This window comes from Canis lupus, chromosome 2 (assembly GCF_011100685.1).
Source record: "Canis lupus familiaris isolate Mischka breed German Shepherd chromosome 2, alternate assembly UU_Cfam_GSD_1.0, whole genome shotgun sequence".
Taxonomy (NCBI): domain Eukaryota; kingdom Metazoa; phylum Chordata; class Mammalia; order Carnivora; family Canidae; genus Canis; species Canis lupus.
In genome coordinates this window covers 24090987-24118455 of record NC_049223.1, presented here as the reverse complement: position 1 = coordinate 24118455, position 27469 = coordinate 24090987, and the positions used below count along the sequence as shown (strand labels likewise).

At 54.0% G+C, this 27469-nt stretch overlaps 1 protein-coding gene and 1 long non-coding RNA gene across 13 annotated transcripts in view; one reads left to right on the top strand and one right to left on the bottom strand.

Annotated features, from left to right (window-relative positions):
- CELF2 (CUGBP Elav-like family member 2) overlaps positions 1-27469 on the top strand; it is an 814024-nt gene that overhangs the window by 753859 nt on the left and 32696 nt on the right. For all 11 annotated transcript variants that reach the window (XM_038530152.1, XM_038530144.1, XM_038530148.1 and 8 more), the window contains 3 exons: positions 1145-1303; positions 4882-4945; positions 16444-16578. In XM_038530152.1, coding sequence (XP_038386080.1) covers positions 1145-1303; positions 4882-4945; positions 16444-16578 — 358 coding nt within the window. The remainder of the gene's footprint in view (positions 1-1144; positions 1304-4881; positions 4946-16443; positions 16579-27469) is intronic.
- The window catches only part of LOC111091590, a 72224-nt gene continuing 60740 nt past the window's right edge, over positions 15986-27469 (bottom strand). Inside the window, exons 7-8 of one of the 2 annotated variants that reach the window (XR_005355332.1) lie at positions 17809-17964; positions 15986-17699 (exon numbers count right to left, since the gene is read on the bottom strand). This is a non-coding gene — a long non-coding RNA (uncharacterized LOC111091590). Of the gene's footprint in view, positions 17965-27469 lie in introns of both variants that reach the window. The other variant, XR_005355330.1, reaches the window with a different exon arrangement.

Below are 27469 nucleotides of genomic sequence, written 5' to 3'. Positions count from 1 at the left end.
ATGGTGATGAGATGGGTAGGCAAGCCTTAGTGAGAGGGGGAGAGAGGGGTGGAGGGAGGGAGGAGCTCGTGTCTCCGCCGAGGGTTTACCAAGTATGGAATGTTCCAGAGGGGCTCTGGGAAGGAAGGCAGTCTTCCTGCTGGAGGTGGCACAGGCCCTTATTCTTCTCCCAATGATTTTATCCATCTCAGACATGAATCCGCCCTATCACATGACCCTTGGCCATGTACCCACTCACTGCCCCTACTCGTTGCCTTCTCATGGAAACGAAAACTGCAAAGGAACCCCCCGAATGGTGAGCCCCGTTGACAAAGGAAGCCAAGTAGATGCCTCCAGCCATTGCAGATGCAGGCCTCGTTTCCGTGGAATAGGCTTCCAAGACTGGTGGTGTGCAGGAGCCCCGGGCCCCGGGCCCCGGGGTGGGGATAGAGTAGGTGCGTTAGAGAAGAAGAAAGAGAGCGAGGGTCCTCTCTGCAAACGTGGGCAGTCCCCTTGGGCTGAGCCTGGGGCCCCCACCCCTGCCCTGCCCGCAGCATCCTCACCCCGCACGCCAGCCCACTGCTCGCTGTTGTTGCTGGTGCTGGGTCGGGAGGCCTCCTGCCTTCCAGGGCACCAAAAAAAAAAAAAAAAAATGCATCACGGAAAATCGGAAAGAGTGGAAAAGATAAAATACACGAATGAGGGCTGTTCTCCTTCCCCTTGCAGCGCCTCTCCTCCTGGGGCCCCTGCTCCCACGGAAACAGGCAGACACACAGACAAGTCTGTCTCACAGACAAGCAAACCGTGAAGCTTAATTAAAGAACATGCGTAAGGTCTCTTGTCTCTGAGGAGGTCCTGGCAAGGTCGGAGGAAGACCCGCGAAGAGAGGAGGAGAGGCAGTTTTAATGCTCAGAGCAAGAAAGCAAATGGCTTCGCCCACCACCAGAGCCCCAGAGAAACCAGTTGGCAGTGTCTGGAGTTTTCTGTTGATGGTACTGATGAGAGAAGAAGAAGCAATATCAAACCATTGATTAAAAAAAAAAAAAAATCCAGATGGTTCCTTGTGCTCGAGCTAGTGGAGCGAGCTAGAGCCAGTGCGGGGTGTCATGCGCCCATTCAGCCAGGCGGTAACCCCCTCTTCACTTTCCGCTGTGTCTGACCACAGGGCTGCTCCTCGCCCATCGTAGTCAAGTTCGCGGACACCCAGAAGGACAAGGAGCAAAGGCGCCTCCAGCAGCAGCTGGCACAGCAGATGCAACAGCTCAACACTGCCACCTGGGGGAACCTGACGGGTCTGGGCGGCCTCACCCCACAGTACCTGGCGGTGAGTGGGGGGCCCTCCTGGGGACGCGGCGGTGCTGGGGGGAGGGCATCCCCTTGGGGGCAGGCTGCACCTCGGGACCGGAGGGAGATGAGCGCCCATGCACGTGTTGCTCCGAGCTTCCGTGGCGGCCCCGGGGCACGGCTCCCTTCGCTTGCGCTGGTGTAGGCCGGGCTCCTAGGCCTTGCTCTGGAGGCATCCAGAGATCCTGCCCGTGGTGGAGGGGCACGGGCCTGTCAGGCCCCAGCGCTACCCCGGGGGCACCCCATTCGGTGACCGCGGCCTTCCCCGTGCACCTGCGATGACGAGATCACACGTTTCTCCATCTGTTCGGAGCCAGGACGTTAGAGCCTCCGTCAGGGCAGAGAACCCGGTTCGGGCAAGCCGTCCCTTCCGTTTCCTTGTCTTAAGCTTCAATCTTCCTTGTGCGGTGCCGTCTCCGTCCACGTGGGGATTTAAGACAGTTCCCCAAGGAACCTGTAAAGAGGGTGCAGAGCGGGGACCCCTCCCAGGACCTCACGCAGCCTGCGGGGGGCCCCTGTACCCACCACGCTGGGCTGGTTCTTACTGATTTTTCCGGGAACCACTGGGAACCGTGATGCTCTGCCTCTGTCTTTCCGCCCTGCCACTTACAGGCCGGACTTCACGTCAATTAATACAGTTTAATATTGGGAGCCTCTCCAGGCGTGCATGTGTGTGGAGGTGTGCATGTGCGTGCAGGTGTGCATGTGTGAGCGTGCACGTGTAGGGGTGCGTGTGTGGCTGTACACACACAGGTGTGCACATGTGAGTGTGCACGTGTAGGTGTGCGTGTGTGGCTGTACACAGGTGTGCACGTGTGAGTGTGGATGTGTGGCTGTACACACGCAGGTATGCACGTATTAGCATGCACGTGTAGGTATGCATGTGCGGCTGTACACACGCAGGTGTGCACGTGTAGGTGTGCACATGCGGGTGTGCACTTGTAGGTGTGCATGTGTGGCTGTGTACATGCAGATGTGCACATGCGGGTGTGCTTGTGCAGGTATGCACATGCAGGTGTGCATGTGTGGCTGTGCACATGTGGGTGTGCATGTGCGGGTGCGCATGCATGTGCGCCTGCGTGTTCCTTCCTAATTCTGTCACTGACCTTGTATTGAACTGTGCCTCTCGGGACCGCAGGATCCATTAGCCTCACTTTGTGGGGCGCCTGCGCGGTTCTGCACGACCGCCTCCCTCTGGTCTTGACGGCGAGGAAGGAGGCCCAGGGAGGTCCCCCAGCTTCACCGGGGCGGCGCTGCCGGCGGCCGGGTGGGATCCCCACCCCCGGGGGGCCCATCCTGGGCCCGCAGCTCTGAGGGTGCTGGGTGCGGCTGTGGCTCTGGGGGGCCCGGTGGGAAGAGCAGCGATACCTGTTTGCCTGACGAAGGAGGCGTTAGAAGCCCTGAGTGGCTTTCCCGCCGCCTGCTGGCCCTTGCTCGGTCACATCCACAAAGACGCCCTGAGAGATGTCATCAGCTGTCTTGCTGAAAATCTCGATGTGCCTTGCCGTAGCGCTGTCCTGGTCTCCCAGGCTAAAAGGTGATGAAACAAGCAGGGAGTCGAGCGTAAAAGTAGTTCGTCTTGCCCCAAACGTGTCCCTTTCGGTGGTTCACAGCCCATCTGTTCCCTTATGGAACCAGACTGGGATCAGAGATGGATGTCACGCTCGCCTTCTCATAATTTCTAAGAATCCAGCTTCCTGCTCCATCGTTTCTAAAAACCAAGACACCTGTGCCTGTCCCCAGTCTTCTGGCCCACCTCCTGGGCCCCACGGCACTGAAAAATCTCTGGCACACGCTTCTTTGACCGCATCTGCAAATTATTTCTGGACCCTGAAAAAGAATTAACTTCCACCTCCTTTATAGAAACATATTTTTGTACGATCTTAGCTACGTTTGCGCCTCCCGTTGGGTTCCGTTCTTTCTCAGCCACATTCGTTCTGCCTCTTTCAGTGGGAAGTGCATTTCTTTGAAGAGCCCTTGGGCTTTAGGGCTTTCCCTACTTGTGTGTCGAGGGGTGGATTCTGACTCTGGTTACCCCAGGTGTTCCCACCTGCCCCAGTAGGTATTACTAGCTCCTCATGATCGCTTCAAAACTCCTTTAATTGTACTTCCTTTCATTTCTAAACATACCTAATAGGAAAGGGAGGTAAGGGCTTACAACCCTGAGAGAATGGGACACCCAAGAAATCAAACCAAAATAAGGAATTTCTCTCGATCAACATGCTTAATCCCCAGCCCCTTCCTCCTCCTCACTTTGTGTGTGTGTGTGTGTGTGTGTGTGTGTGTGTCTCAGTCTGTGGGTCATCCCTAGGCAGTACATTCCAGCGAGTTGGGACGGGTGAGCAAACATCACAGACATCCTTCTGGTACCTGTCACTGTTAATCCCCAAATTAGCCTTGTAACGGAGACTCGGCCACTAATAGTCCATTCCACTTGGCGCTTTTAAGTCAGTGGCTAGAGGCCCATTTTTGAGTCTTCTCCACTTGTAGACTTTGCTTGGTATTGAACTGGGGGCGGGGGGGACAAAAAAAAAACAAAAACAAAAAACCTACCCTTACCCAAGGAACAGAGGAGCTTTATGTGATTCTGCGGCGCTCCAAATAAATTCAGAAAGCTATTTTTAAAATCATGAATTTGTCTCGTCCCTCCTGAGCGCACAGTAGCCTGACACTTCTCAATAAATTTGGGGAGTGTGTGCTCTCTGGTATCCGTGTACATCCGTGTGCAGGAGACAGCTGGGTGCTGGCTGCTACATACAAACCGTGTCCATACTGCTCTATGTCGTCAAAAAGAGAATTTCAGTGAATCTGGGTTAACCTCTAATTCCGCTGAACTGGCCAAACCAAGGGGCACGTTAGGACAGGAGCCACATGCCTTTTTACCTTCTGAGGCACCCACTGATTTGGTGGGGGGGCGAGCTGTGTCCTCGAGAGCACCAGGGAAAAATGCAGAGACGGGTGTTAACTTGCTTTTGGAAAGATGCCGACTGCGTCTGTAACGCACGGTGTCACAGGACATCACACCGGGTACTTCTCGGTTTTGACAAATAGTAGGTGAAGACCAGCGTCAGATGGGCGACCGCTGTCTCGGGCCTGTGGTCACAGGTGGCCCTGGGCGGCGGTGCATAGGCGCGTTTCCGAGCGTAGCTGTCGTGACGACGTCCTGTGGCCCAGGAGCCCGTGAATCCCTGCTTCCCGTGGAGGACGAGGGCGGCCGAGCCAGGACCCCGGGGCTGGGCCTGGCTGGACAGAGCCGAGCTGTAACCACTAGGCCACCGGGCGCGCGTTGGTTTCAGCCGATGCAACACCTGGTCGTTCAGGGGACTGAGTTGATGGTTTGAAGGCAGCAGCCTTACTGAGTTTCCCCGGCGTCTGGGTTTATTAATAGAGATGAGACGTGCATATGGGTTTACAGCCCCGTCTCGGGGACCCTTCGGGCCAGGAGTAGGAGGCAGCAAGCGACCCTGTAAATGTACAGGGCCAGGCCCCCTCTGCTCCGGAGGCTGCTGCGTCCCCTCTCGGCTCGGCTCTGACCGTCTGCTTCTCCCTCCCTTACAGCTTCTGCAGCAGGCCACCTCCTCCAGCAACCTGGGTGCGTTCAGTGGCATTCAGCAGATGGCCGGTAAGTCCCGACACGTGCCTTTGCTTTGGACCATGCTGTCGTCTGAATGTGGACGGGGTGGCTCAGGAGGGCCAAGAGCATAAGCAGGGGCAAGAGCAGAGGGCAGTTAGCAGGCCTGCTCGCTTTCGGACTCGGGGGTCCCATCTGGAGCCCGCTGCTGGGCGCCGGGGCCCCCAGCGGTGGGAGCCAGAGGGGCTGGGGAGCCCTCCGGAGTGTGCTCCAGAGTTGTTGGCTGTTTCTGTTTTTGTTTTTTTAATGGGATTGATTGCTGGGGAATTTCCAACCAGATTCCTCTATCTGGGCCAGCCAAAATGATTGACGGCCTTCTCAAATTTTAATAAGAAGCAGTCAATAAATATTCTGACCTCCATTATGAAAGCCAAGATTGCAGGCCCATCTTTGATACAGTTTGCGGTCCCTTGACAACCACAGACAATTAACAGGGTGCACTTTTTTTTTTTTTTTTTTTTTTTACTTTCGTACCCCGGTTGACGGAATCGTGCATCAGAAGCTTTTATGTGGAAGTATAATCTTTGTTCTCGCGAAAATCAAAGTGGGGCTGGATTTGAAAGCTGGCTCATAAAGGATTTCTTTTTATAATGAGCTGTGTCAGGAGTAACTGAGGTGCAGTGATTAGTGAGAGGTCACTCCTGCTGTGTCACCTTCCAGGCTCGTATCCTAACTTACACGGGCCAGGGAAGGCGGCCCACGCAATAAATCAGAACACAGGTGCCACCAACCTGCCGTGAGGAACGGCGAGAAAGCTCTTCCCTTGTTCGATTCCAGAAAGATGAGGGAGACAAAGCAAGGGGAACAGATTTTTGGCGCGTGAGAATCAAGCACCATTTGTTTTTAATGAAGGACACCCGGACTCCATGAAATGAAACCGGAATGTACAGAGTAAAAGCCAGCTTTCATTTTCTGTTACTACGAAAACTCTTTTTTTTTTTCATGTCTCTTTCTCCCCGCCCCCCCCCCACCCCCACCAAATAACTATCCTTGGTTTTGTTTGTTCGTTTGTGTCACTTTGAATGGCTCTGGAAGGACTTTCTCCTCCCGTGTGTTCTGGGATCCTCAGCCCAGCCTTCTCCTGCGGCCCCACAGGCTAATGGGAACCTGTTGTCTGATGGGATGTATTGGCCTATAGTATAAACCAAAAACAAAACAAAAAATCAAAAAAAAACCCTGCAGGATTATTCATTGGGCTTTATCTCAAATCTCCTGGCACTGCCAGCTTGTTTTATTGCAATACTGCTTTTGGTTTACAAGGGGGGAAAGATACTTATGTTCAAATGGTTAAGTGGTTAAATCTTTCAGGAGTATCTCTATGAATACAGTTTGAGAAGCTGGCCTAGGAGCTGAGAATCACACTGAAGGGTTAATTTTGAGGTCTGTGAAGGGAGTGGGAGAGACCTAAGTAAAATATGCAGGGAGTTTTCTGTGTCTTCAAGAGAAAAACCTCCAGATTGCAAGCTCTAAAATAAATGCCAAGATTTGTCATACCTTCAGCCAATGCAAGATGTATTTTTCCTTCTAATGGCCTGGACCCACCCAGATCCAAAATTAGGGTCTTTCCTTAGAGGAAGCCCCCGGCTCTCCCACTCCTGCAGTTGAATTATGCAGAGAAGGTCACTGGGTCCTGAGGCTACTGCCAAGCGCGTCTTCCCGGGTGGACAGAGCGCCCTGTCATTTTCCATTAGACGGTGTGTGCTGTGCCCCGCCAGCTGCAGGTCAGGATGCTAGCACTTACACGCTCTGCGTGCTCATTTAAAAACTAAGGGTATCCAGGAGTCACCTTAGAAGGTGCACGGAGCAGATGGCTAATTTAAAGGCATTCTGTAAGTGCCCTGGGCCTTCCAAAATACCCCTTTCTGGAACCTTCAACATATAAAATTCAGCATGCTAAGTCGGCACAGGCTGTGAAATCAAATGCTGAGTGGTCCATTATCCACCATCACCTTGCACATTGAGAGTATCAAGGATGCAGATGTCAGGGTTCCGTCTGCTTGGCAGTTTCCAGAAAGGTGGCTTCTTCACTCATAGGGATAATCAGGTTTCATCTTCCTGAGCACTTGAAGCACCGTGGTTTGCAGTGTATTCCCCCCCCCCCCCCCCCCCCCCCCGGTAAAATCAAGCTATGTGGCCTCTTGCTCTTTTGTCTTCTCCCGAAGTAGGACTGACTCTTGCCTTTGCCAGTTATCTGGACCAGTATTCTAAAGTGAACTACTGGTGGACTGGTAATAGAATTGCCTGTCTAAAGGAGGTTTCCCTGGGGGCATCTGGGTGGCTCGGTCGGTTGAGTGTCTCATTCTTCTTGATTTCAGCTCAAGTCATGACCTCAGGGTCGTGAGATCAAGCCCCGTGCTGGGCTCTGTGCTCAGTACAGAGTCTGCTTGAGGTTCTCTCTCACCCTCTGCCTACCTACCCCACCCCCCACCTCTCTCTCCTTCTTTCTCAAAATAAATAATAATTAAAGGAGGTTTCCCTGACTCCCCACATATAGGCGCGGTACCCTGAAGCCCTTCCTTCCTTCCTTTCCTCCCCCACCTCCCCAAACACTCCTAAGCCATCAAGGCCCCAAGAGGGCATGGCCTGGGCTGAGGAACTCAGCCTGGCTCCGCTGAGCGGGGCTACTGACTCCTTTTGAGTGGATGGGTGAATGCATTTATAAGTCAGCAAACACAAATTGATATTTTGGATACACTTCCAGGGGACTTTAAGTTAAACGCCCTGTTTTTTTCAATGGAGAAATTCGACGTTAGCCTTACATCTGAGCCAAGCAAATAATGACAGTGTCTTCACGGTCGAGTTGTCAAGGATTTGGCAACAGTTGGTACAATATCAAACACATGACCAAGTGCAAGGCACACAACATCCGGTAGGAGTGATACGAAGAAATCCAAGAGGCCACTTATCCCAAATCCCACCTGAGGCTAAAATGCTTGCCAAGGGGTTGAGAGGGTGGCACAGTTCCAGTGGGCACCTACGCGATTTCAATGCAGTCTGTATGTTTTACGGCGCCATATACTAAAACTCCACTTGTAAGGTTCAAGCGGTCCGGCGTGGAACACAATCACCAAAGAGAGAGAATCATCATTTCAGAAACCAGCCATAATTTTTTGTGAACAACTCTCCAGGCGTAATAGTCCATCCTTCAGGAGATTGAAGTTCATCACTAATGTCTAAAAGGTCTCATTTGAATGAGTAAAACACGTTCCGTGTGAGTAGCAAATAAAGCCAAAAAAGAGAAAGAAATTTTCGATGACATGTCACTAAGTATTCGTCTCAATAGAATAGAATGAAACGTCAACTATCCTTGTTTCCCCAAAATAATTCACCATTTTCCTTTGGAACTAAAAATAGCTTCACATGTGTTTCGTGATCTTGTGGAAGGAAACCTCCACTGAATATGGAATTTAAGAACAGAAGCTATAGATCGGGGTCAAATCTGTAGCAGCTCAATGCTTTCACGGATACTTTCTGTGCATCCTTAAAGCTGATTGATTTTATTTTCCCTCTTAAACCCTCGAAGAAAAACGTGTCCATTTCTCACTCAACTGTGAGATTTGTCCCATGAATTTCTGAAATCTCCGAAACTCGGGCTAAGAGCCTGGATTTTTTTTTCCCCCCTGAAGAAGAAGAAATTGGGAAAAGTGACTTGTCGGTCATTAATTTCTTTATAACAGAGATCCTCTCAAAAGAGTATCGGTTAGATAAACCGGGGTCGGTCGTGTTTCACAATTTTGTTTTTCACAGCAGCTCCTTGAAATAATCATGCAGTTTATCCTCCCAGCGTTGCCAGGGACAAAACCTGCACTTCGTTACGCTCTTGCTGTTGAGAAACTGAAGGAGAAACATGTTAAATGATGACTGTGAAGGCCACAGCAGCAGACAGGCCGAAGATGCACAGTTGGTCTGAGATGTGGCGTTCCCAGACAGCGCAGGCTCTAGCACCCCCCTTAACAGGTGCAGCAGCCCAGGACTGGAGGCTCATTTGCAGACTTGCCCCAAGTCCCTGCTTCAGTAAGCGGCAGGTCCAAATTTCAGACACATCCAACCCCTGAGCTCCGGCTGCCCCGAAGCCTGTAAAACGGTGCCCCGTGTCTCAGCAAATGCAGATATGTTCCCCTAAACACGGCTGCAGGGGCTTCCTTCTGCAAAGGCTTCACGGGCCAAGTAACCAATCCGAGCCATACATCAGTTATGCAGAGAGCACTCCAGAACTGGGCAGAAAGAGGCAATTCGGAGACAGAAAAGCTGCCTCCCTTCATTCTGGAAGGCACGTCACCTGTATTGAGTGGGCTGGGTTTTGTGGGGGCAGTTGTTTTTGTATTGTTCCCCTCCCCCCGCCCCCAGCACTAGGAAGTGTCATGAAAGACGTTAAAGACTTTCCAGAGCTGCAAGGAAGAAGGGGTTTATCTGTTGATTTACGGAGCTGTGACCAAAAAAAGAGTTTATCAGTTGACAGATGAGACAAAACTGCTGCGCTTTGCATATTCAGCGAAGCTGGTGGTAATTCTCTTCCAGAATATCTGGCCTGGGTTTTAAAAGTAACAGTGAAACCATACAGCACAAATATTTGCTTAAAACAACAAAACCGCTCCCCTCCCATCAGTTTGTGATCCTGTCTCAGAGAAGGTTGTCCTGGAATGTTGGCGACAAATGGAAAAGAGAGGAGACGTTTGCAGAAGCCAGTGCACGGGAGGGCAGGGGGGTTGCAGAAGCCAGTGCACAGGAGGGCAGGGGGTTGTGGAAGCCAGTGCACGGGAGGGCAGGGGGGTTGCGGAAGCCAGTGCACAGGAGGGCAGGGGGTTGTGGAAGCCAGTGCACAGGAGGGCAGGGAGGTTGCAGAAGCCAGTGCACAGGAGGGCAGGGGGTTGTGGAAGCCAGTGCACAGGAGGGCAGGGGGTTGTGGAAGCCAGTGCATGGGAGGGCAGGGGGGTTGCGGAAGCCAGTGCTCAGGAGGGCAGGGGGTTGCGGAAGCCAGTGCACAGGAGGGCGGGGGTGGGGGGTTGCGGAAGCCAGTGCACAGGAGGGCAGGGGGTTGCGGAAGCCAGTGCACAGGAGGGCGGGGGGGGGGGGTTGTGGAAGCCAGTGCTCAGGAGAGCAGGGGGTTGCGGAAGCCAGTGCACAGGAGGGCGGGGGGGGGGGGGGGGGGGTTGCGGAAGCCAGTGCTCAGGAGGGCAGGGGGTTGCGGAAGCCAGTGCTCAGGAGGGCAGGGGGTTGCGGAAGCCAGTGCTCGGGAGGGCAGGGGGGTTGCGGAAGCCAGTGCACAGGAGGGCGGGGTGGGGGGGTGCGGAAGCCAGTGCTCAGGAGGGCAGGGGGTTGCGGAAGCCGGTGCACAGGAGGGCAGGGGGGTTGCGGAAGCCAGTGCACAGGAGGGCGGGGGGGGGGGGGGGGGGGGGTGCGGAAGCCAGTGCTCAGGAGGGCAGGGGGTTGCGGAAGCCGGTGCTCAGGAGGGCAGGGGGTTGCGGAAGCCGGTGCTCAGGAGGGCAGGGGGCTGCGGAGGCCAGTGCACAGGAGGGTGGATGGTCTCCGTGCTGGAGGCACCTCAGTGGTGAGGTGCGCCCTGGATCCTTGAAGATCACGGGCCTTCCTGGAGCGGAGCCGCCCACCCTCTCGCTGCAGACGCTTCCTGAGAATGTGCTAATAGGCCTTATGAGAACATTCCATAACCACCCATCTGTCACTTTTTAACAGACCTGATTGGCAAGCACTTGTAACAACTGACATCTGTTCTCGCTTATTGATATGCAGATTTATGGTAATTGCTATGAACAATAAGACACAAAATTACCTAAGGTGAACATTAAATTAAATTTTCATGCCCTTCTCCTTATAAATAATTTTTTTAAATCTTAAATTTCAAGTAGGCATATTGCACATCTGTTTTGTGTATCATTTCTTCGTTTGGAGAAGGATTCTTCTTTTCCCAAGTCATGAATGAAAACTTGAATGCCCATATTCCCCAATTTTTCTTTTTTCTTTTTTTTTTTTTTTTAACCATCTTGGTCTTGGCAAGCTGTGGGATTTCATAAAATGTATTGAACTGTTTTGGATTTCTAGTCACCCAGATTGTTGCCCCTGGTTTGCGTGGTGCCCCTTGGGAGCAGAGTGCGAGCTGAGGTTAAAAGGGGTCACTTTTCTCTGGAGACCACAGAGCTCGCGGCCACTCCCTGGTGAGACCGCCCCGTCCGGGCCCTCTCTGGGTGGCTCCATGGAGGGAACAGGGTGGCTCGTGCATCCCAAAACACAAGAAACAATAGGAGAGAACAGAAATGGGAAGGCGCAGAGCCTGGGAGACCCAGGGCGGCCAGGGCAGGCTGGGCCCCTTGGAGGCGGGAGTCCAGGTGGGGGCCCAGGAGCCACGCAGCCACCCCAGGCTGGTGGGCTGGTGGCAGGGAAGGCTCCAAATCCCGGGCCCTGGGGGAAGTGCTCGGGCACCCAGTGTACCCCAGGACGGGCCCTGCGACCCGGGGCTGTGCCAGCAGCACCCAGCAGGCCCTCGCCACTCATGGGAGGCTGTCTTCCTGAGGGACACTGCGGGACGAGGCTTGGGCCCCCCTCGGGCTGGACGGGAGGCCACACAGCGGGGAGCAGGTGCCTGTTGCCTTGCGGCCAGGCCACAGCTCGAGACCCGCAGAGGGGGCTGCTCGGTGCCGCCTCAGTGAGAGTGCCCCTGGGGTTCAGAACAGGAGCTAGAGCTGGTCTGTCCTCGGTTTCCCTCCTCTGCACAGTCGGATCCAAGCCCCAGTTTTCTCTGACCCCCCCACGACCCCCTGATCCCAGCCGCTGCCCGAGCGCAGGCCTCTCACCTCTCAGTGGGTTGGGGGTTCGTCACCTCCAGGATCTGTCCGCAGAAACGAGGCGCACATGCCACACATGCACTTTTATGCAGTTTCGGGGCATTCCCAGCTCCCCCACCCCCGCATCCTATTGGTGGGTGACCTGAGTTGAGGTGAGGAACGTGCAGGAGGGACCCAGCCGTGCAACATGCTTGGGACTAACTAGAAAGAGGTCACAGCCCACGTGCTCCCCAAGGACACCGAGACCAGCCATCCAAGCTGCCGGGGGTCCCGGTAATGACTGGAAGAGGCAATCATGTTAGGCGAGTCAAGGATCAATGGTGTGGATTAGGGAACAAGAGGCAGTGCACGGGTGTGACACAGTTCCTGGGTGACTCCCAGCGGGGACCGTGCGCAGGGCCTTGCTCCCGGGCCCAGCGGGGAGTGCGGAGGAGGCTGCCCGTCGGACCCGGGGTGTCCCTCCATCACGCCAGCCCAGCCGTCACCCCGTGCAGCCTCCCTGCATGCGAGCCTGTTGCTGGAAGCGCCCCCGCCCTGCAGGCAAATGTCTCCTTTGGAAACCCCGAGACCCACCCCCTTCTCCCTTGCCAACCCCCCTTTCCCCCTAAACCTCAAGGGGCAGAGTGCAGTGGGGCCAGCTGAGAGCAAGCAGCACGAGGAGGGGGAGGCAAGAACTGCAGGTGCAAGCAGGACGGAAGGAGCAGGCGGGGAGGTCGAGGCCGCAGGGGAGGCCGGGCTCACTGGGAGAAGTCGGGGCCCCCCTTCCCTGGGCTTGACCCTCTTGGGGCCTTGGCTCTCCCCGCCTGTATTGTGTGGGTGTCAGCAATGACTTGGTCACGCGGGGTTTTACGTACACTGAGCTAGAGCCCATGTAGAGCCCGAGAACCATGCCTGGCCCCTGTCATCACCGGGGAGGCCACGTCACCGGAGGGGGGCTGCCTGTCACCCTGTTTCGGCTACCTTGGCGCCCTGTGGTCTTCCTTGAGCTTTGCGTGTCCCGAGGTGTCAAGAGGACCATGTGTCTTGCTGCCACTGTGCATCCCGGGAATCCGAAGCATGTGGGCGGGGACGGGTGCTCGGGAGGTGGGGTGGAGCCGGGACTCAGGCCATGGCCTGCCCTCCACCAGCCCACCCCCGACTCTGGGAAATAGGGGCTCTTGCTGCAGGCAGAGGGGGGCCTGCACACAGCCCAGGACAGGGAGGGATGCCTGTGCCCCCAGAAGAGGGGAGCGCAGACAAGGCAGGCTGGTAGCTGCTCCCCACTGCCCATCTCCCCACCACCTGGGGGCGCTGAGCACTGGTTTGGGGGGGTGGAGAAGGGATCCTCCCAGGAGCCGCATGCGGCCTGAGAGTTCTAGAACAGAGAGCGAGATCCTCTGCTGGGGAGCCCCTGCCTCCTTCACGTGCTTTCCTGTGCGTGTCTCCCCTCCACGAGTGAGAATGATCTTCCGAGACTGGGCCTATTTCCAGAAACAGATGAAGCAGGATTACCCTCCGGTCCCTGGCTTCTCTGTGCTCCCATATACAGCAACTTTCTTGGAGCGGACGGAGTCTTGTTTTCCACTTAATCCTTAATCGGGTGTCCCGGGGCTGGCCTTCAGCGGCCCTTGGTAGCTGCTGAACAGATGGACACGTGGTTGGGTGGGTGGGTGGGTGGATGGATGGCCGAATGAACGAATGAGGGATGGATGGATGGAGGATGGATGGATGGATGGATGGATGAATGAATGAATGAATGAATGGAAAGATGGATGGATGGATGGATGGATGGATGGATGGATGGATGAATAGAGAGATGGAAGGATGGATGGATGGATGGATGGATGGATGGATGGATGGATGGATGGATGGAAGGATGGATGGATGGCTGAATGAATGGAGAGATGGATGGATGGACGGACGGACGGATGGATGGATGGCTGAATGAATGAATGGAGAGATGGATGGATGGGTGGGTGGACAGATGGATGAGCAAGGCAGACCCACGTGGGCCCTCCTGCCCACTGCGTCTCTTCACCTCCCTCCCCCTTTCCCCCCAAGGCCCTCCGGGGCTGGCCATCACAGCGGCCTCTCCTTTCCGCTCCTGCTCTCTGATTCCTTGGGCCCATACTGCTGCTCTCCTTGCCGTGTGGTCGTCAAACACAGTTGGCCCCCCACCCACTGTGGCACCCCAGAGCCGCGGTCCCGCCGCCTGGCCCTCCTGGCTGGAGGCAGGGAAAGGAGGAAGAGGACAGCAGATCCCCTTGGGGGGAGACGCGTGGGAAGAAGGGCTAGAGGGGACACTGAGGGCGACACAGCCGGCCGCAGCTCCGGGATTGCAGGCAGAGGACAGCGGAGTAGAAAACCCGTGCGCTGCCAGCTGGGCTCCGGCCGTGCCAGCGGTGAGATGAGGACCACGCGCGGTTCTAATAAACATTTGTAGGACAGATTAACGAGCATCGAGGGAAACAGGCCGTACGTAAAGCTGCCACAAACACTGAAGGACAAGCAGCGGGTGGTGCTCTTTAGTGCAGCTCGTGAAGGCTTCTTACTGTTTGACGCCCCGTCCATCCATCCTGCGTAGGTCACCCATCGCCTGCCGTGTGCGGCTCTGGTGCGTGTGTCTGTCCGTGTAGGTGGACAGGAAGGTCAGACAAAGTCTTAGTCCCCGGAGAGCTTGGTGTCTAGCTCTGAGGGTAAGAGATACGCACACCGTAAGGTCAAGGGAAGACGTGGTGACTGCCGTGGCCCCGAACTGCGAGGCTGGAGACCCTACAGATGACGCTGCACCGGCGTGCGTGTTGGACACAAACTCAGCCTCCTCAGAGCGCAGCTGTGACATGTGGCAGGAGCGCTGCCCCGGACGCGAGGGTCTCAGGCCTCCGCCCAGGACCTGAGTCTCTGACCCCAGCGAGTGGGCTGAGTTCCTTCCAGCTCTGGGGTTCCCCCCCTGCGGGCAGCTCGGGGGAGATGTCCTGGAGGACCCCGGACCCCCAACCAGGAGGGTGGCCCAGCTGCCCGCTAACGGGTGCCAGGCACACACTGGGGGCCTGCCTCTCAGTGCAAAGCCACCCCCTCATCAGCACAGCTGAGTGTGGGCAACGCGGTCTGCTTATGTGGTTCATGCCACCAACGAATTCGAGGGACGTTAGTCACAAGAGGGCCAATTGGCACGTGGGTCCGAAGGAATGTGCCTCAGTCCCCCCAGCATCACTCAGAGCCTGGCCCTGTCGCCCACACAGGTGTGACGTGAAGTATGTTGGGCTCACGCTGAGCCCAGGCGGCCCCTTTGCCTCAAGGACCCCCCAGAAACCCAAGACCAAGCTTCCTCAAGTCCCATGTTCTCGCACACGTGACCCCGTGTGACCTCGATCATGGGGAAGGGCAGAGAGAGTTGGTTCCCGGTTTGCACCAAGGGGAGCAAACGAGGCTGCCGACGTCTGCGCTTTCCTTGCAGAAGTGAGCGGGACCCCGCAAATACTTGCGCCCCAGGTGGATTTGGAGAAACAGGTGTTTGGCTTTCATCCCGAGCCGAGAAGGCTGGGGGTCTCCGGAAGAAGGCAGAGTTGTCGTTTGGAGCTAAACGAGGAGCCGTTTTGCAGCAGAGACATCAGGAGCTCCGAGTCGGAGCAAGTCGTGACCGCAGCAGCCGGCCAGAGGGACAGGCCAGGGCGCCCAGCAGCCTGCGCGGAGCCAGAACGTTCTCTACCCCTCCGCCCACCGCCCCGGCCTAGAAGGAAGCCGTGATCCCGCCAGTCTCTCCAAAGCAGGTTGAATTTGCTCAGTAGGCATTTTTTAAGTACCTGGATTTGAGACATGAGAAGAAGGTAGAATTAAGCGGATCACTTAACTCTAGTGTCTTTGTGCGTAAAGTTCATCCGTCGAGGGAGAGAACCATGGTTTCCTGCTTCTGGGATGTACTTTAGTGTGAAGTGAATGATGGAGAAAGACTGAGCGTTCAGAGCCCCTCGGGTTGAGAAACTGAGGTGGGGAGGCGACGCCGGCCCCCCCGAGCCCCCCCCCGGACAGGTGCCACCCCCACGTCTCCGCTGCTCCCACCCTCGCCTTCTTGCAGTTTCCCTTCCTTCTGCCTCCTTTCTCAGTCTTCAGTAGCCAGATCCGTGCCAGCTAAACGTGGCCCTTCTCCAGAACACAAAAATGCAAACACAAGCACTTCACAAATAAAAATATGACAGCATTGCCATTTTTATTCATTCTTTTTTTTTTTTTTTTTGTATTTTTTGCATTCATCGGATGTTACGTGGGCCCCCCGTGGGCCCGTTTTAGAGTTCACGTTTACAGCAGGCCTGGGGAGAGGACAGCGATGGCCGTCGCGGCGGCAGGGTCCGGAGGACTCCCTGGGTTCGACCCTGCGCCCGTCATTGTGCTGCGCGGCTCGTGTCCTTCGTCAGGTGTCATCTGCCCTTGGCGGGACACGGCCGTGCAGGAAACGAGGGCGGGGAGCAGCGGCCCCGATCGCACAGCTGTGGGGGGCCGAGCCGGGGCCCCATGCACTTGGGGTTGGGAGCAGGAGCTCATAAGGGTCGTGGCCGCCGGGGGCCCGCCGAGCCCTGCCATGGCCAGTGCACACGCACGGTCTCCCTGTCTGCCGCTTCCAGGGGGAGGACAGATGGGGGGCACCGGGCCCACCCGGGGTCCAGAGCGCGGCCGCGCCAGCCCCTTGCTAACATGGCAACTCTCTTCCCTCCGCAGGCATGAATGCTCTGCAGCTGCAGAACCTGGCGACGCTGGCGGCGGCCGCAGCCGCGGCCCAGACCTCAGCCACCACCACCAATGCAAACCCTCTGTCCACCACGAGCAGCGCCCTGGGAGCCCTCACCAGTCCCGGTAAGGGGGCTGCTGTCTTCCCTCTGGGGACATAGTGGGGGGGGGGGGGGGCAGCAGGTGTCGTCGGTGCCGGGGGGCGTTGGGTCCGTGTAAAGGTCCTTGAGGACACCAGGCCTGAGTGCCTGTGTGTCTGATTTTCCGAGGAAGACAGGGGGTCCACCGTGCTGGTGACCGTCCCCGCTCACCCCGTCCCAGCCACGCTGTCCGGTGGGCGCCGGTGCCCTTGTTTGTTCTGCTGTCTCCGTCGTGGCCATCCAGGAACCCCTGCTGACCCCCCGGGGCCCTGGGGGTGCAGCGGGCCTGCTCCACGGCAGCCCCGGCCTGCGCACCCGCGTGCTTTCAGAAGCCACTGTCTAGGGAGGCCCATCCTCGTGGTGGCTCCGGGTCGCCTTCTGGGCGACGCCGTTTAAAGTCTTTCTCCTCGGAACTGTTGCCGCTTTATTCAAAAGCAGATGCCATTTTTCTTTTCATCCGAGCCAGACATAATGTGGTTGCTTGGATACCACGATCTGGGTCTTAAAAACTGTTTTGCTGGCTTTCCTTCCTCCCTGAATTTTCTAGATCTTGAGAGATGAGCGCCCCTGCCCACCCCGGGTGCGCGGAGGAGGACGGCGGTGCTCCCGGGCTCCCCCCGAGCTCTGCAGACCCCCAGGCCTCCGCAGGCTCTGCCCGGAACGTGGTCGGTGTCCACAAAACTCGGGAGGGTTAGCTCGGGGCTCACTTTCAGGAAACCCCAAAGGAATCAGGGCACAGGGCAGGCCGCTCTCCTAGGGCTCGTGAGGGCCACGGCCCGTGGCTCGTAGATGACACGCTGGGTGTCGCACACGGTCTTGGAGGCTGGTCTGCAGGGACACGCAGGGGAGGCAGCAGGGGATCGTCGTCCACGCGCCGTCCCCCCCTTCGCAACCCCCGCCCCGGCCCAGCAGCAGCACAGAGGTGTGGTAACTTCGTTCTCTAAGATACCTTCCGAAATGTACCGTCGCTATCTGCGGGCCTCATTTGGTGCCCTACGTGGTATTTCCAAAAAAATCAACTTTCCACCTTTTTTTTTTTTTCCAGCATATTAGGTCATAACACTAACACAATATACACTCGTTATTTAAATAAATCCTTCGGTGACCCTGTTTAAGAAAAAGACATCTTTGACATCAACTCCCACCCTCCCCCCTCCATGAAAATAGTAGTGACTTTTCTTAAAAGCAAATTAAACATTTGACCTCGCTGATTTACCTGTTTTATAAACCAGGTTGAAAGTCTTTCCTTAAATAAGGATGTTTCTCTCCCCTGTGAGGTCTATGGAGAGATTCCATTAAAGGAGCACAAAGTATCGTGTGCGCATTTTACTGTGTCTTTCGTCAGAAGCTGATATTTTTTACTCTCTTTTACCTGGAGAGAAAAAAAGCTGTGAGTCATGGACAGTCTGGATGCTTTCTATTTGCTTACGTAAAAATAAAGAGGATTAGCTGTTTAAAAAAACAAACAAAAAACAATGTTAGCTTTATTTGGCAAAAGTGAATTATTATAATTTTTCCAACCTTGGCCTTCACCCTCTCTTCCTTTTATTAAGAGGAACCAGAAGAAACTGATCACGTCATGGGCAATAAAGTGGAGGCAAAAAAAGAAAACTTTTCCTTAAGGGCCAAGGGGCCATTTAGCCCAATTTGGACCACCAGCCCTTAAAGACTTTGCCTTTGATATATTTAGTGCCATAGCGACATAAAAAATTGTCCTGTCATTCCAGAGACGGGCCATTATCCTAAGTGGGCATTTGGGCTAAAGATATGTGGCCTGTGGCTTGCGTGTGAGAGCTCATGTGATTTTCTTAGAATATGTGATATTTGGGCTGGAATGTGCCTTGGCTCTGGGGACTCGGAACTAATATTTGGATGTCTCATTCTTTAAAAGAAGACTTGGTGGTTTAAGCAGCCAAGTGCAAATGGGACACGAGCCGGTCGGTGTAGACAGAGGGGTTGGTAGAGAAGGTGGGGTCAGGCGCTGGCCTGCGTGTCGGGGTGAGGAGCAGGGAGGACCCCGGGCAGCACAGACGTGCCCCTGCTGCCCCGCACCTCTCACCGGGTTGGGGGGTCTCAGATAGTAAGTGAGTCAGAGCCCCGTATGGGCCCGGCGGTGCTGTGAGGACACACTAGACACCATATGACGGCGAGGAAAGGGACACGGAGGCCACATGGATGGCGGGGGGAGGCCCCTGCTGCAGGCCTGGATCCCCGAGCATCCCGTCCCGTAGGGTCAGCGGCTCAAATATGTTGTGAGCTTCTTCCCCGAGGTGGGGCGGGGGGGGGGGGGGGGGGCTTCTCAGACAGCTGACGATGATGGCCTGCATGTTGAAGGAACTTCAGACACATTTAACCACTCCCAGGTTTTTCCTGAGCTCTTCCTAGAAGGGGAAATGTGTCCCGAGACCTACTTTCCTCCCCCCGCCCCCATAGCAAAGCGTCCTTAGCCTCTGCTCTCAAAGAGGAATTCTGCAGAGGAACCACTGAAAGTGGCTTTGCTCCCCTCTGTTGAGCTTTTGCATAAGAGCTGAACGTATTTCATTAGAATCCTGAAGTGCAGCAATGATTCTAAATCCACGTTGCAATTATTTTTCTTAAACGTTAACTTAAAAAATATATATATCTGGTATTTAAGTGAAAGTAAATTATTTGTCTAATTTCCATCGGGGACTTGTTCAAAGTTCATGGAAGATGTGGTTGGTGGAATTCGTGCCCCTCCACTTCATCAGAGCAATTTCCTATGAAGGGGTTCCCAAGGCCAATGCCATTATTTGTTTTTAAATAATAAAAAGCGGGACCTGCCATTGTGGTCCCGGTAGCGAGTCCAGCCCACCTGTGAGATGCGCTGATGAACCATCACGTGGCTCCCCACAAGCCCCGGCTTTACCCCATTTTTAAAGATGCCCCCTACACTTCAGAACAGTCTGTTTTGAAAGGAAAGGGACAATTCAATCCCCCAAACCATTAATTTTTTTAATAATTGTAAATTTATCATTTCAATTTTGCATACGCAGGCGTAGTCTCCCTAAAGCATTATTAGAAATGATTTTAAACAGTCTATGCTTTAAAACATGAAAGATTAAGCTTTAATTTTTGTTAAAAAAAAACCCCTTAGGCAATAAATAGGTTCCTTTGTCTCATGGCCTTGAAATAAAAATTAAAATAGTTTTAAATTGCCCATGGTTAGAATAAGTGTTTCGTGCAATTATCAGATGGTAGTGAATAAAATTAGAAATTAAATCATGAAAGAATAAAAACCAGGTAAATGCATATTACGCCTTTTATGGGTTTCTCACAGGTCTTTTGAAGATTAATTTAATCGTGTTTCTTGTCTTTTATTTTGATATGATAATTTTTCCTTTGTTTACCTCATTCTCCTATTTAGTTAATTAATTCTTGGGTCATTTCTTCTCCAAATTCTGAACCTGTGTTTGAGGAATGTGTCTCTGTGTTGGTATAAAAAGGAAATTGTCTACAAGGTGTGCAGTGAGGTCTTAAAGAAAGATGACAATATTTGTCTTCTCTCCAGCTCGTGGATTTGTTGTTTATTCCCCGTGATCCTGAGAGCTTGGGAGGGAGCGTGATTATTACCGCACGGGCGCACGTCTTCAGCATTTTCTCCCTCAAACGTCATACCACGTTCATGTACCACATTATTCCACTGACCACCTTCTGTTATTGTTGTTTTTTTTTTTAAGATGTTTTAAAATTCTCCAAATGCTTCTGTAAGTGCACTCAATCAAGTACACACTTCAGGATAATAGATAATTTCTTTTGATAACATAAGGAATTTCCAAATGTTGGGGAGGATTTTTTCCATTCCCACTGTTGGCTTTTCAAAGCCTTCTCCCTTCAAATCCTAGCAGTATTTTTTCCTGCCCATGTTGGAGAGGTTGCTTGCGTCCTTGAAGGCTGTGACAGGTGCAGTCCCAGGGAAACAGTGGCCCCTCCTTAGGGAGCTGTTGGAGGTTCACGGAGCCTGGGGCTGTTTTCATGTGGGGTCGCCAGGTAGGAAGGACCAGTGAGGGGTTACCTTCAGCGTCACACACTCCTGTCACCAGGGCAGCCAGCCAGTGGTGGGGAAAAGCAGAGGGGGAGGCCGGGAGTCATCCTCAGGGTCACCCCAGAGGCTGTCATGTGCCTGTATGTGTATCTGCACGTGTGCCCTCCGGGGACCCGTGTCATGTGCAGAGGTGTGAGTGGGCCCCACAGTCCCCCCACCCGAGCCGTCACACGCGGGACAGGAGCACCAGGGTGGAGTGTGATGGAGCCAGGAGAGGGACAGATGGACAGCAGATGCTGGGAGAGGCCACCCCCCCACCCCCCGAGGCTGCCCCTCTGGTCCCACAACTTGGGAAGCCTGAAAAGAAGCTTCGTCCCCAAAGCAGTGCTTCCCTCCTGCCCTCTGTCCCCGCCACGTGGCTCATGTCACCTTCCCTCAGCCACTTTATACCAGGTCTAGGTAGCTTGTGTTTCTCCGCCACACATCCAGGCAGTTCTGGTGCCTTCTCTGGAGCATCCTGCTTTGCCCTCGCAGTCGACACTCCCCCGTGCCGTCACAACAGCCTCCACATCCACTCTCGCCCTCCGTCCACTTTGCACACTGATGGCGAAACAAGACAGGTTGGCCAGACTTGCCATGCGGTTCGGCACCGCCCAGAGTCCAAGAGGCCGCTTGGCGCGGCGTTCTGGGTGCTCCCCAGGCTCCCTCTACACTTCTGGCCGTCACCCCACCCCGCCCCGCCTCCAGCTCCCCTCCAGCTGCATCAGGCACTTCTCCATCCTCTCCAAACAGGCTATGGGCCTTTGTTCCTGTTGGCTTCTCGGCCTGTAGGGCCTTCGCCTGTTTCCTCCTCTGAAACTCCTGTGTCGCTAATTTACTGCGGCGTCAGCGCTTGGGGAGATTAATATGTGGGTTTAAGTCTGGCGTTCTTAATGCACGTGGTAAAAGGTGTAGTTTGTATACTACGTGAATAAAGCTGCAGTAAAAAAAAAAAAGTTTCACAGTAATTGATAAAAATTGCTTTTAATACTCTAATACTTTTAAGAATCAGGGCAAATGTCCCCTCCACCAGGAAGCCTCCCAGGAAGAATTAAGTGCTTCCGCATTACAGTTGTAGCATAAATACTTGACAGGTTCGAAGCCTGAGCTCCCTTAGATGCTCCTTGTGGGTGGAAATGGAGGGCAAGCTGCAGCGTCCAGCTGGGAAGAGGCTTCTAGAAATGCCATCTACCCTGATGGGCTACCCAGGTACAGTCGTCATACTTCTACTAGAACACGTATTTTTCTTCTGTAGGATGGTGGTTTGAGCACCTGCCTTGTCTCTCACTGTCTCAATAGTCAGTTCACTCGAAGTAGGAACAGTTTATTTACCGGTCATGCCCCTTGCTTTTGGAACAGTACATCACAGGCCCTCGGATGGTTTCTAATTCACTCGAGTAGCCACGTGTCAGTGTTTTAGGACAGGTGTTTTAGAAGCTTCTGTTGGGCCTGGGACAGTGCGCACATCTCTGAGAAGGGACCTGGCTCCGCCCTGGTGACGAGTGACAGGGTCCTCACAGCCACCTTCGACCCGGGATCCTGGGCTCCAGCAATCCAAAAACCAGCCACACCTTACGGATGCGTATTCCGGTCTGACAGGTTCCTGAAGGATGAGTCATGCTAGTTTAGGTTAGTACAAAACCCCATAAAGCAGGTGTTTAATCATTTTACCTAGATTGGCTTTCAAAATGTTCTGATGTCACGATACAGATGTGAGAGTCTGGAGTCAAATAAAGGCATTTCATTTTGAAAGGAACCATCTACTCCAGTGTGGGCTCTAGAAAGATCCTCCCCAGCGAGCACCCCTGAAGCCTGGGTGCCTCACGGGGAGCACAGCGCCCTCCGCGTGCCGGCGCCGGTCAGCTAAGGCAAGGGCCCGGTCCGCTGCCTGGATGCTCTCACCTCCGCTGTACTCAGCTTTGACCTGCGTCTCTGACCGCCCCCCCCCCCCCCGCCCCCGTCTTTCTCTGGACGCTCCTCTTTTTCCACTGCTTATTACCAGAGAAAAGTCTCAAAACACTCAGTTTTTCCCTGTCATTAGCTACACTTTTTAAGTGTTTCAATGGGAAGGTCGTTAAAATTAGCTATTTATCTGTGGGGTTGGATCAAACAGCTTCACACCCTATTGCTACAGAAAGAACTGGCAGTTCCATTCTTTGCTCACTTCCTGCAAGTCTCAACATTTTTTTTCCTTTGAGAAGGGTTCCGTGTGTTAACTTGTTCTTGACATTACCGGGCTCGCCTTATTTTCATTGACGTGAATGGAATTGAACATGATGTAAAAGCTCCAAAAATAAAATGTCATCATAGTTAGTGACTATGATTTCGGGACGTATTTTTTTCATTCAGTCCGCACGTATTTGCTGAGCATCTCCTGTGCACCCGGGACTGGGCTAGGCGCTTGAAACCCGTCAGTGGACGAAGCGGACAAAAATCCGCACCCTCGTGGAGTTTGTTTTGTTTTGTTTTGCTTTTGTTTGTTTTAAAGATTTTATTTTAATTTTTTTTTTATTTATTCATGAGAGAGAGAGAGAGAGGCAGAGACAGAAGCAGAGGGAGAAGCAGGCTCCACGCAGGAAACCCGATACAGGACTCGATCTCGGGTCTCCAGGATCATACCCTGGACTGAAGGTGGGCGCTAAACCGCTGAGCCAACCAGGGACCCCCCTCGTGTCGTTTCTATCCTAGCCGTAGCTTTTCAAAAAGCTGCATCTCCACCAAAGTCAAATGATCTGGTGAGCCCTGGACTATGAACTGTAACTTTGACACCCTTTAAAAAAAACCCAAACCAATGCTTTTGTTTATGTTCTATCAAAATTTCGTGAATGAGGCCAAAGTGGGGAAGGGGGGGCGGGGATCTTCTTCCTCTGCTCTCTCCCTCTTCTGTAAGCTTTGCCACTGTTTGCACATTTAGCACGAAGTTCTGAGAATGGGAGTGAAGCGAGTCACAGTGAGAGGTGTACCTGCACGTCTGCTCCGTGGCCTCTCAACGGAAACATTTCAGGAGAACCAAGTTATTTCCAAAGTTCTTAGGCATTCAAGACCTACTCTTGTGTGTGGGATGGGGGGATTAGTTAGTGGTCTTTCTAGTACGTGATTCTTGATTTGTTTGGCATTGATCATCCTACTTCTAGGGTTTAAAAACAAATCACAATAGCAACCACCACCACGCAGATATGTCCCAACCCAGGAGAGTGTCGCTGGGCTCCGCGCGTGTGCCGGCGTCTTGATGTGGAATTTTACCTTACATCTCACTTACCATCCAGGAAATGGGAAACCTGTTGGGCCACAGAGGCGGACCGGCGGCCGCTTCCCTAAGTCATCCCTGTGTCCTAATCTGCCAGAGAGCCACTCCTGCCATTGGAACACATGGCGAGGCAGATGGGCAGCCACACGGCTGACGGGGAGCCCCTGGCCTGGAGCACACTACAGTCTCTTGACAGCCCTGAGCCCATCTAAAGCCTCATAAAGCTGCCCAGCCAGGGGGCAGAGGCATTTATGGGTCACCCCCTCTCCGCAGAGACACCAGCCCATTTTTCCTGTGCCCATCGTCCCGGGGTGGACAGGCCCCATGTGCCTTCCCAGGGCCGTCACCCACTTGCCACTCTGTGTTGTGCTCGTGCCTTGTTTTGGGGCCGCTTTTTAAGATTTTTCAGATGTGGGCCCCTGTTCTTTGTATGTTGGCTTGCAGTGGTTCTGGAGTCTGTGCTGTGCCAAGTGTTAGTGGCACGGCCTCTGACGTCGTGTGGCATCAGATGCCTTCGTGATATGCGTACCAGCTCAGAGGTGTGTTTTCTGCATGACACAAGGAGAGTCTCCTCTCCCCCAACTACCTGGGGGAGACTACCTGGGCTGCCGCCGTGTTACTGCTGCCAACACTGGTAAGAAGCATGCATGGGTCGCTTAATTGCTTTTTACGTTACAGGTGAGAAAACCTTTCCGGCCAACTGTTGCCAACGAATGTTGCTAGTCACGCTTCCCAGAGGTTTAGGATCTAAGGTGTATCTTTTAATACTTGAAAGCAACAATGTAGGAACATTTAGTTCCTAGGTGCTTGGATCCCATGAGCTGCTATGGACTAGATGTAGGGGCAACGTGCAAAAAGTAAGCAGAATGCACCCATCAGATCCATCTGGTTGAGAAGCGCAAAGTCAGTTAAAGCAGGTACGAGGTGTTGGGGACAGGAGACGTTCTGTCCTGAGGGGGTGGGGGAAATCTGTGATAGAACAGCTGACATTTGAGCCCAAACTTTAAGACAAGGTAGGATTTTGAGATGCCGAAAAAGAATCGAAGGTCTGGCAAATGTGCCCAAATGTGAGAAAATGCTGGAAAATGATTTAGCCAGCCACTGGAAACTCATCTCCTTGTTCGCAAACATTAGACGGATGGGAAATCAGGGCCAGGGAGGGGCCCTGAATGCCGAGGGTAAGGAGCCAGAACTTTCTCTTGAAGGCAGGGCTTTGAGCACAAAAAAGTCCACCACGGGACTTGCCTTGCTGAGCAGATGTGCGTGAGGACGGGAACGAGGAGCTGGAGGTGGAAGACGCGTGTTGCATGTGGGGCCCAGCATTTCGATCCGTAGAGAAGGGAGGCAGGAAGGAGCAGGCAAAGCTTGTGGCAGGTGATGGGTCGATTTTGCACGTGCTGAGCCGAGGCACACATGTGATCACGTCCACCGAGCGTCCGCCATGTGGCCGCCGAGTTTGTCGTGGAGCTTAGAGCTAGAAGGGCAGCTGGGGAGTTGGCAACAGAGGTGGGGGGACGGATTGAAGTGTGGGGGTGGGTGAGAGCATCAAGTGACCACCGCCAGACAGAGCCGAGGAGGAGGCTGCGTGCAGCGCGCTGGCCGAGGACGGCATGTGCGGGCAGGCCAGAGGAGCCACGTGGTGGCCGCGGGGAGCGCGGAGCCAGGCCACAGGAGTTTCAGGCGGGAAGGGGATGGCAGTGAGAGCACAGAGCCCTCTGTTCGAAGTTAGCAGCTGGGCAGGCGGGTCCCCACCTTGCATGGCCTGGCCCCTGCTGTGGAGTAGATGCCACAGCCCTGGAGGCCGTGCGAGGGGAGGAGCGTGGGGCCATAGGTGAGAATCCCACACGTAGGTGTGCTATGTTCATGCAGCTCCGTGATTGAGGAGACGTCTATAAAAGTATAAGGGTCAGGAGGTGTGAAGACGGAGAAAACCTAAACGTATTTCTCAGCTAAAGAGGAGCCAAAATGAAAGAGAGAGGAGGCCAAAGGGAAGCGAAACGGATGGGCTGGGCACAAGGTGGTCGGAGGGCCGGAATCGACCCTCCCAGTGGGTGGCCTGTGGCGGCTCTGTCACCAGCTGGGAGGGGGACCCCTGCCGTGCGCATATGGGCGTGCATGACAGGGCGCGGCGTGCAGGGATGGGAGAGCCTCGGAAGAGGGAACTCCGTCTTCCCCCGTGAGACACTAGCAGGCACAGGCCAGGATCAGTGAGCATGCAGGGAACTGCGAGCAGAAGGGTAGTCACAGCACATGTAGGTTCAGAATTTCAATATTGGGGGCATCTGGGTGGCTCAGTGGTGGAGCGTCTGCCTTCGGCTCGGGGCATCACCCCGGGGTCCCGGGATCGAGTCCCACATCAGGCTCCCCGCAGGGAGCTGCTTCTCCCTCTGCCTGTCTCTGCCCCTCTCTCTCTCTCTCTCTCTCTCTCTCTCTCTCTCTGTCTCTCATGAATAAATAAAATCCTAAATAATAATAATAATAATAATAATAATAATAATAATTTAAGTGTGTAGTGCTAGAAACAAAAAAGGTCACACCCAGGGCAGAGGTTTAAAAAGGAGGCAATCTGGAGAATGTTCTAGAGAAGTTACAGTTTCATTTTCTTTCCTAGGATATGTGGACATCTTGACCAAGAGTTGTTTTGGAGCAAGTCATTTCATCTTTATTTAATAGTTTTCTCAGTTGTGAAGTGGAATTATTCACTTTTACTGAAATATTGAGGTTAATATGTACGTAGAATGCACACTTTCACTTTTAAAAACAAACCAAAAAAAGACAACACTAAAGTAAAGGCAGAGGGAGAAGCAGGCTTCCCTGCGGGGAGCCCGATGCAGGACTCGATCCCAGGACCCCAGGGTCATGGCCTGAGCCAAAGGCAGCCGCCCAACTGCTGAGCCACCCGGGCACCCCTCTAACCCCAGCTTCTGAGATAATCAGCCTCCTCCTACCCTGTCGTCCCTCTCTCCCCACCCCCGCCCCAAAAAAACCTTGCAGGAAATCAACTAAAATCGGAAGCCCAGTTCCCATGGAGTCACTGCCCCCCCAAGACACCCGGTGTTGTGGGAATGCCCCAGGCTTGTGAGCAGCTGATAACGACAGGGCTGGCATCCTGGCCCCATTACTGTGCCTCCTCGTGGCCTCCCCTGCGCCTGCAACAGAGTCAGAGCTTGTTTGGGACGGAAAGGCAACCACGGGCTCTGGGTCCTCAGTACATTTGGTCAGTGTAGATGGTTTGCTGTTCGCAGGTATTTTCTAAAGCACAAAGCCACTGTGCTTTCACCATCCGAGTGTTCATCTGCCGTTAACGTTGTTCTGCTGTGGCTCAAAGAGAAATCTCTCACCGTCCAAGGGCAGAGGGAGGGTGGATAACGTGGGGAAACTGAGGCACCAGGATCCTAGTTAGCTTGCTCGTTTCTGGGGTAGGTGTGAGCCAGACACGGACAGCAGACGAGGAGAAAGGGGCAGCGATCGGGTGGGGGGGACGTTGTAAGAGGGGAAGCGGTAAGTGGGAGAGACCCCCTCGCCCCTCGCCCCACTACCGCTCCCTCTGGGTCTGGAATCTGTAAAAGGGCAGAGGAATAGCCACAT